Below are 10,000 nucleotides of genomic sequence, written 5' to 3' on the forward strand. Positions count from 1 at the left end.
TGTGTGGTGTGTGTGTGTGTGTGTGTGTGTGTTGTGTGTGTGTGTGTGTGTGTGTGTATACATATATGTATATGTATGTATATAGATATATGTACATACATATATATATATATATATATATATATGTATATATATATATATATATATATATATATATATGTGTGTGTGTGTGTGTGTGTGTGTGTGTGTGTGTGTGTGTGTGTGTGTACGTGTGTGTGTGTGTGTGTGTATGTGTGTGTGAGTATATAGGTGTGTGTGTGTGTGTGTTTGTGTATGTTTTGTGTGTGTGTGCGTTTGTGTGCGTAGTTTGTGTGTGTGTGTGGGTGTCCGTGTGTGCGTGGGTGTGTGTGTGGGTGTGTGTGCGTGCGTGTGCGTGTGAGTGTGCGTGTGCGTGTGTGTGCGTGTGTGTGTGTGTGTGCGTGTGTGTGTGTGTGTGTGTGTGCGCGTGTGTGTATGTGTGTCCGTGTGCGTGTGCGTGTGGGTGTGTGTGTGTGTGTGTGTGTGTGTGTGTGTGTGTGTGTGTGTGTGTGTGTGTGTGTGTGTGTGTGTGTGTGTGTGTGTGTGTGTATGTGTGTGTGTGTGTGTGTGTGTGTGTGTGTGTGTGTGTGTGTGTGTGTGTGTGTGTTTGTGTGTTTGTGTGTGTGTCTAATCCAGCTATATCTATATCTAACTACAATATGATACAAATATATATATAATCCTACATGTTTGTCATATACGTATCTTCACACATACATATACATATGCATATACGCCTGATCACTGCTTCCTCTCTTTAATCCTCTCTTCTTGCCACACCAGACATTCCAATGTCGTGTTGTCTATCTCTTCTACAAGAGCTATGTGCTGATGTAACCCTTGCTTGTTCATCACCGTTCGTCACATGCTAACCACGTGCCTTGATGCGATCTTTAGACCATTGTACAGGAGATCAGGCAGACTCCCTGCGGGGAGCCGAGGAGCAACACCTCGCTCCAAGGAGCTTCCGCACTCCAACATCTTATTCAGTAAAGGAGTCAAGACATCTTGGTTGTCTACCTTAAACCTAAGCTCGCCATCTACCAAACTCTTGTAGGACCCAACATTTGGGCTCTTACAGTGTGTGTGTGTGTGTGTGTGTGTGTGTGTGTGTGTGTGTGTGTGTGTGTGTGTGTGTGTGTGTGTGTGTGTGTGTGAGTGTGTGTGTGTGTGTGTGTGTGTGTGTGTGTGTGTGTGTGTGTGTGTGTGTGTGTATGTGTGTGTGTGCTATTATTGGAAATGACGCCTAACACCAAAAATGATGACCCGAGGTAACGAAACAATTGGACATAAATGTAGCGGATGACGTCAGCGAGGTAACTCAAATGAGCCAATGGGAATTGCACTTGGTAGTCAAGTGACAATAGACGTCCGCGACCAATCTTAATGTCAATAAGATTTGTAATAGATAATCACGTGACAATAGAAGATGGACCCAAGTGAAGTCAGTTGAATTTCAAGTCAGTTCCTTCATAGCTAGGCTGTGTATAATGTGATGTCTCACCTTTAACATGCAAAATATCGCGGTTATAAAGAAAAAGAGCGGCGAATATGGTCACAGTTCCCGCCACAGCGACGACAAAGATTTTGTGGACTTATAGGCTAGCCATTGCGATTTCACTGGTCAAGGTAAGAAATTATAGGTACGAGAACCAGATATTTGCCCGGCTCTATCCTGTCGTAACATACGAGTTAAAGATTTTGCAGACCCGGCGGTACCCAACCCCCCAAAAAAAATTTGGATGGGAGCCCTCTGTTTACTACGAATGGGCTAAGCAATAACAAAATTAGTAGATTCACTTTTACCCTACTTTTCTCCCGATACTTACCGTGGCCTCCCCTACTACCGGTGCCAATAACATAGTTGTGCTTCGTTTCCGAAGGAAACAAGTATTAGATTCGTTCGAAACAACGAGAAATTTCAGGAAATAGTTTTCATCCAGAAATTGGTGTCAGACTTTATCATAATTTAATTTTTTTGCACAGTCGAAAGTACTTTATTTGATGCCGGAAATTCTGTATAATTAAGGTCACCCCTATAGGTGTTACATTTTCTATGACGATCACGAAGCGCTTTCGTTTTCTTTGAATGATGTATTATGGAGGATATACTCTTTTGTTATTAGTTTAAATATGACTCATGAACCTTACATGGACAGAATGACGAACGAAGATTAAAGAAATATCATTGAAGTATTAGTCTTTCTGATACTGTCGAGATCTCAAAAGCAGAAAAAAAAATCTTGCAATGCATTTCTCAGATCTGATATAATTATCAATAGTTTTTATCATATTTATGTTTGCTCTGATGTAGTTTTGATTTTGTTAATGGTGCCTTAAAGGTAGTATTCTCAGGCTCTAGACCAGAGTCGACCGTTCTTTGGGAGGAGGTGTTCTTAGCACATGCTCGTGTTTAGCAGTTGGAGAATGTTCTCTGTGGAAATAACGCCTCTTTGTTAGAATATAATAGAGCTCAACGTAAACCCGTTGCCGATCACTAAGGGTACACTTTCAACATTTAGTCAAGTAGCAATATCCGCTAGATTAGACCCCCCCCCCCTGCTAGAAGGCCCCTTTGTCTCCCTTGACGGGTCGTGAACTCTTGATAAAGTTGCAGGGAGTGAAAACACATGTCGGTGTGCTTGATAATTCAAGCACTGCAGATTTTATTTTGTTTTATTTTTTACATTTGGCAGATTCTTTGCAACTGAAATTTGCGGCAAGAATAGTCGTTCTCGCTTGAGGGATCTGCGAACAGAGAAAGGATTTTTGTGTCGTTTTCTCTATGGTAAATATTCGGAATACCATCGCATAACCGATCGCGACGATTTTGGTATCGATGGGTTCCTTTCAATCCCTTCTATCCAAATGAATCGAAATTACGCAGCGGAAACCCCCAAGCAGCAACAAACTTGGACCCGATAGCAGGTAAAGGCATGAAAGGTATTATGGAAATTGCGGGGTCACTGTACTGTGTATTGCAACCCCCCTCCCTGAAGCTACCGCCCCTCAACCCCCGCAATGGAAGACAGAGTCCTCCGCGTATTCACGGCCAAGGCCTATAAAAGCAAGGTCTATATAAGTACTTATATAGACCTTGTATATAAGTACTTATAGTGACCTAGTGGCAGGAGAGAGAGCGCACGACCGACCTGTGGGAGCTTCATCCCTTGTACGAGAGCCCCCGATGGCGAGTCTGTCCGATGCTCTTTCCTGCCGTGAATACGTGGAGGAATCTCTCTTTTCCAGGGCGGGGGGTGGGGGCAGCAGCCTCCCATGGGGGATTGCAGGGGGGCAGCAGCCTCCCATGGGGGATTGCAGGGGGGCAGCAGCCTGCCATGGGGGATTGCAGGGGGGCAGCAGCCTCCCATGGGGGATTGCAGGGGGGCAGCAGCCTCCCATGGGGGATTGCAGGGGGGCAGCAGCCTGCCATGGGGGATTGCAGGGAGCATGACCCCCTGCATTGTACTATATATTAGCCAGCTCTGTGTATCATTCATATTTTACTCAATTTTCCCAGGTATCACCTATGCCCTTCCCTGCTCCCGGGGCCGAGATTGTGGTTATTGGGGAGTTTCCGCGGTATGACTTCTGTTTATTTGGTGGTATAGGGTGGGAGGAATCCATCGATACCAATATAGTTGTGGTAGGGCATACGAAGGTATTTTGAACGTTACCCGTGACGCAGTTTGTGAGGAGGGACAGAACTGTTCAGCTGGTCAATATGAGCAATCCATAATACGATGATGATGCCTCTCTCTCTCTCTCTCTCTCTCTCTCTCTCTCTCTCTCTCTCTCTCTCTCTCTCTCTCTCTCTCTCCCTCCCTCTCTCTCTCTCTCTCTCTCTCTCTCTCTCTCTCTCTCTCTCTCTCTCTCTCTCTCTCTCTCTCTCTCTCCCTCCCTCCCTCCCTCTCTCTCTCTCTCTCTCTCTCTCTCTCTCTCTCTCTCTCTCTCTCTCTCTCTCTCTTTGTTTTTACCTTCAGAGAATGGCTAATTGAGAAGATGCAAAAATTACAAAATGATTGTGCGTATATCTTGCAGTGCACGTATTGCAATTACGCTTTTCTTCTAAATTACACAGTTATTATTATTAGTTACAAGGACGATAACTGGCCTCACGTTACTAATCGCAAAATGTATTTCCCAGGAGAGGATTATCTTCACTGAATGTTATCAGTAGTTCACACTTTGCAGTTCCCTGGTCAGAGGCCGTAGTCGCCCATGTTATCAAATGCACGTGTTTTCAGTGAGGTACCGTGTCCGAAGGTCACTGATAGCTATTTTTGCTCCGTCATAAACTAACCTTTATTCATACATGTAAAATCTATCAGGTTTAATGAATTCGAGGTTTGCTAAATTTTTAAAGCTACAGAATACTAAGTTGAAATTAAGCTTGGTGGTCACATTAGGGATTTAAGCACGAGTTTAAAAATAACGACTTTTTTTTCCTTCTTAAGTTTGGTGATACGAGGTTTGATGTTTAATTCATTATGTAGAATGATGGATCATCAATTTGTACATATTCAGAGACTCAGTGAAGTATTCAACAAAATCTTATACACATCTTTACCGTGTGAGTATATACCTGCACTAGCACTAGGATTTGTTTGACGCCCATCGAAAAACAGTAGGTCTATTGTAATTTCCGAACTCATCTTTATTTATTGACAGCATGCAGTTCGTGTGCCATGTTCAATACGTAACAATTACAAGATTGAATTTCAACAAAGACAATATTATTCAAACGCAAAGACCAGGCATATCACATATTGTGATATCTTCGGTCTTGTAAAATTACCATAGAATAAACCTGAGACATTTCTATAACCGTTTTGTTTATATGCTACCTACAGTACATGCAAAGAAAAAAATCCTACTGTATCATTCATTAATTTCGAAGGTGCTTGGTAGCAAATACATGTGGGGTCTTTCAATGAAATACTGTTTGTCAATGTATATTTTTATTTATTTATCTACAAAGGATATGGATGGATTCTTCAGTATGCGATTCACGTACTTTTCACATGTTATTGTAAAGGGATTTACAACGAATAGTACTGGAAAATAATTAAGTACTAGTTTATATGCCTAGTATATAGTCCTGCATATTTCTCAACCTAAAGACATTTGCTGTGTGTAAATACATGAAAAGTTACTAACATACATGATAAAAACGTGATTAAATAGGAAATTATTATAAAGAAGTGAATTGAGAAGAAAATAATGATTAAAAAAGAAAAGAATGGAATAGAAAAAGAAACTAAGAATAAAGAAAATTAGAAAAAAGGTTAACCTAAACATAAAAAACTAAATAAAAAATAAAAACATATACACATATAATCTACTGCTCCTTGGCCTTGAGTGTGATGTGTATTCTTCTGCTGAGGAGGATGAGGAGCACAGAAGACGCAGCCAGGATCTCGAGAAGCAGGAAGACCCCGTTCCACGAGAAAGTTCTGGCGACCCAACTCAGCGGCCAACCGGCGACCACAGCGCCGACTGGGGAGAGACAGGGCGGTCAAGTTGAGGAACGAACACGGAAGATGGGAAAGAAAATGGGAAACGGCGAAGATGGGAAGGAAGAAGGGTGAAAATGGAAAGAGAAAGCGAGGAAGAGGTGCAGAAAGGAAGAAAAGGGGTAAAGTGGAAGTGAAGGAAAAGAGAAAGAGAAGAAAGATTAACCGAAAAAAGGGAAAAAAGAAGAGGGGAGAGGAGAGAAAATGAGAAGGAAGGAGGCAGGAAGAAAAGAAATACTAACTGCATTTTTTCAGTATGCAGAATTGATTGATAAAATACTTCAAATATCAGATGTTTCAAATAGTAACAAAATCAGCAACTATAGCAGGTGCATGTATACAGAATCTGCCGGGTCGTGTCTGAGTGAGTTTGTGCCTGTGCGCGCGCGCGTGTGTGTGTGTGTGCGTCTGTTTGAGTGAAATATTACGTATGCATGTACAGCTTCTCCATTCACGTATGCCTATCCATCCATATGAGTCTGTTGACATCTATAAGCCTACGCAAGCACGTGCACACGACCATCTCCGTAAACCCGCGTGTCTTTCCCTCCTCATACCCACCATTGGCAGCGAGGGCCACCACGGCATGCGCAGTGCCAGACAGATGTGCGGGGAAGGATTCGGACGCCACGATGCCGTAGATGGAAATCGGCCCGAACATGCTGGCCCCGAGCAGCACGCCCACCGCGGAGACGAGAAGCTGAGGGGGACAGAAAAGTATTAACCTTCTTATTCACATTGGATGCGTCTCTGCCGTCGGGTTTGGCGCATCATAGTTGCTCTACACGGTGTAATGGAATACCAGTGCAGTTGAATACAACAAATCAAAATAAATATGAAGGATGTATCGTACTAAGTATTAAGTATGTATAGTACAAATCGTACTAAGCGGTATATTTGTAAACAAATAAAGTAGAAATAATCAAATTGGATACTTCACTGCACCTTACGTTTACAACCAGAATAAAAGAGAGAGTGAGATACATAATTTACAAAATATCACAACAAAATAGAAAAAATGAAATTCTATCGCAAGGCATTCTCTTCCTCTCTTTTCAGGGCGTGAGAGTGTCCATCTTGAAGACAAGTAATTAATCTATTTCTCACTCATAATCAAGAAACAGGAATAAAAGGGCCGTTGAATTGAAAGTGTATTTATATGAACGTTTTAAAGTTAGTTTTTTTATTTTGATATCTTTATTTCAAGCAAGTGATTATTTTTTGTAAGGTTTATTCAAATAATCTGGCACATGTTTTCTTGTCCATATGTTTGATTTTTGTTAACATACCAGAAAATGAAAAAGAATATTTTCTTTTGTTGATCATATTTAGTATAAATTCACCTCCTTTGTCCTCACATAAGCTATTAATTTAAAGGGGGTACGAGGACACTAAAATTTTCTTCGGGGTGCGAAGGTAAAAAGGGTTGGGAACCACTGCTCTCACGGAACCAGACGGTATACACCAGGTCACAAAACACCATAAAGTAGAACGAAGGAATCCACGGCCTACCTGAGAGGACTGCGGCGAGAGGAGATAGCACAGCAAGTGGAGACCGACGGCGCAGGCAACCATGAAGCCAGCTGCGACCATTAGCCTCACATTCCCAACTATTCTCAGCTGTTTGCAGGGGAAATAAGGGTCGTGTTAAATGTGGTGATGATAAGGATAGTGTTAAAGATCATCAGGATAATGATAGCAGGATAGTTGGTAGGTAATGATAATTATTAGAATGAGAGGATATGTTATAAGGAATCATTATCATTATTTTTATTATCATTATTGTTGATACTGATATCATTACTATTGTTGTAGTTGTTGTTCTCATTTATATCAGTATGAGTGATGATAAGGATAATAATAATAGTAATAATAATCATGATGATGGTAATAATACCAATCAATAATGACAGCAGTGATAGCACTAACAATGTTGTAGATAACGGAGATGATAACGACAAGAATAACTATAATGATAACAATAGATACAACAAACTGCCTAAGAGATTTATTTTAATCCGAAAATGAAACGAACCAAAGTATATTCTACTCTAAAAAAAAAATCCTTACACACGGAACTCACCTTCCGTGCCATCTTGTCCGTGATCACACCGGCGAGGATTCCGCCCATGAAGCCACCCGTTTCTATGGCGCTCGTGAAGGAGCTCGCTGGAAGGGAAATGGAAGGGGTGGTGATGGAAGGGAAATGGAAGGGGTGTGGTGATGGAAGGCGCCGTGGTTGGCATGTGTCTGTCTGTCGGTTAGTCTTTGTAGACATTCTTTTAAAAGCATTACTTTCATGGACACAGACACACATTCTCTCTCTCTCTCTCTCTCTCTCTCTCTCTCTCTCTCTCTCTCTCTCTCTCTCTCTCTCTCTCTCACTCTCACTCTCACTCTCACTCTCTCTCTTTCACTCAGTCTCTCACTCTCACTCTCACTCTCACTCTCTCTCTCACTCTCTCTCTCTTTCTCTCTCTCACTCTCTCTCTCTCTCTCTCTCTCTCTCTCTCTCTCTCTTTCGCTCTCGCTCTCCCCCCCTCACATAAACACACACACACACACACAATCACAATCACACGCGGGCGCACAGTCTAATCAGGCTTACAACCTTCTACCCTGTACACGCATGCCTGTACGCACACACATAGAATAACAGACACGTGAACTTACCCTGCATTTGGGACCGTCCAAGTTCCTCGATGAGATAGATCTGCCCCCAGTCCGACAGCGCTGTCTTGCTGCAGAACACGACCATGTAGCTGACAGAAACCACCCACAGGAAGGGAGAACGCGCTAGGTCCCTCACAGTCATGTTGGTGTTAGTATTAGTCACGCCCTTATCTGAAACAAAGTTAGGATTAATAGAAAGGACGATCTAAAATTGAAGTTGTTTTATATTGGTATATGTAAATAAAGTTTAAACAGCATTAACGTTAAATGTTTGTTCCTAACAATCGATTAGGTTATCCGCCTAAGGAGGAATTTCAATATATATTATCGATATCTATTCTGATTGTAAATTTGATATCTGAATAATAATAAACGCATAAATAAAACACAGAAGTTAATAATCAAAAGTATTAAGCATTAAAACGATTCTTCCTGATAACGGAGACCCCCGATAGGCCAATATCCCACGTTAGAACAGTGGGAACTCTCTCTCCCACTTGAGCCCAACAAATAGGCCTATACATTACATAAGCTGCCGTCGAATTACCAGAAATCGAGCACGTGTTTACAGCATGGTTTCCCAGCCATGGGAGATGGAATGTGGCCTCGATAATCGACCTTGCCTTAAGAAGAATATTTGACGCTTGTGTAGAATAACGATCTTTACTTGAAAGTATGAATTTGCTCGGAGAATATTTGACACTTGTTTAGAACACTGACCTTGCTCGGTGAAGCTCTCAAATTGCTTAGAATACTGACTTTGCCCGAAGAACAATGAACCTTATCTTTAGAATATTTTACCTGACCTTGCTTGAAGATTAGATCTTGCTAGAAATACTTTGCTCAGAATCCCTCGAAGATTTGATTTTACTTAGAACCTTGACCTGGCTCGAAGATCTGCCTTTACTTGAAATACTGACCTAACGAAAAAATATGGACTCGTTTGCGATACAAACCATAGCAGAAGACCCAACCTTGCTTAGAATACAAACCACGTCAGAAGATCTAACTTTACTTACAATGCAGACCATGTCAGCACATCAAAGTTTACTTACAATGCAGACCATACTCAAATAATATCTAACCTCACATAGAATACAAATCACGTCAGAAAATCCAACTTTCTTTCCAATACAGATCAAACTCGACAGCGAAAAATTCTAAATCTCTCACCCCAGCCTGAAGATCTAAACCTCGCCCAGAATACTGACCTTGCTTAGGCTTGGTGGGCGGGGAAGGGCGGGAGGAGGCGGTCGGGTCGGGGAGGTGGGCGTGGGAAGGGTCGTCCACCAACGCCACAAGAGACACGCCCGCCATCATGATAGACACCAGACCTGCAGCGGGAGAGGGTTTCCGTGTTGGAGGATTTCTGCTTCTATCTTCTGTCTGCCTGTCTCTGTTTCTTTCTGTCTCTGCTTCTGTCTGTCTCTGGTAACTCCTGTTTCTATCTCTGCTATCTCTGTTTATATGTTTTTCTTTCTTTCTTTCTTTCCTTCTTTCTTTCTCTTTCTCTTGCTCTTTCTTTTTCTCTCTCTATCTCTATCTCTATCTCTATCTATCTCTCACTCTCTCTCTCTCTCTCTCTCTCTCTCTCTCTCTCTCTCTCTCTCTCTCTCTCTCTATATATATATATATATATATATATATATATATATATATATATATATATATATATATATATTAATTAATCAATCTATTTATCCATCTATCTGATTATCTATTGGTTTATGTTTCTGTCTGTTTGTCAATATATTTATTAATCTATCTGTCTGTCTATCTATCATTACATCTAT

At 41.5% G+C, this 10,000-nt stretch overlaps 1 protein-coding gene across 1 annotated transcript in view; it reads right to left on the reverse strand.

Annotated features, from left to right (window-relative positions):
• Positions 1–4,962: 4,962 nt before the first annotated feature.
• Positions 4,963–10,000, reverse strand: part of LOC113800436 (glucose-6-phosphate exchanger SLC37A4) — a 14,070-nt gene continuing 9,032 nt past the window's right edge. Inside the window, exons 6-11 of the mRNA XM_070143899.1 lie at positions 9,419–9,541; positions 8,208–8,378; positions 7,618–7,703; positions 7,047–7,154; positions 6,096–6,234; positions 4,963–5,517 (exon numbers count right to left, since the gene is read on the reverse strand). Coding sequence (XP_070000000.1) covers positions 5,360–5,517; positions 6,096–6,234; positions 7,047–7,154; positions 7,618–7,703; positions 8,208–8,378; positions 9,419–9,541 — 785 coding nt within the window. The 3' untranslated portion in view covers positions 4,963–5,359. The remainder of the gene's footprint in view (positions 5,518–6,095; positions 6,235–7,046; positions 7,155–7,617; positions 7,704–8,207; positions 8,379–9,418; positions 9,542–10,000) is intronic.

Source organism: Penaeus vannamei, chromosome 31 (genome assembly GCF_042767895.1).
Source record: "Penaeus vannamei isolate JL-2024 chromosome 31, ASM4276789v1, whole genome shotgun sequence".
NCBI classification, from domain to species: Eukaryota; Metazoa; Arthropoda; class Malacostraca; order Decapoda; family Penaeidae; genus Penaeus; species Penaeus vannamei.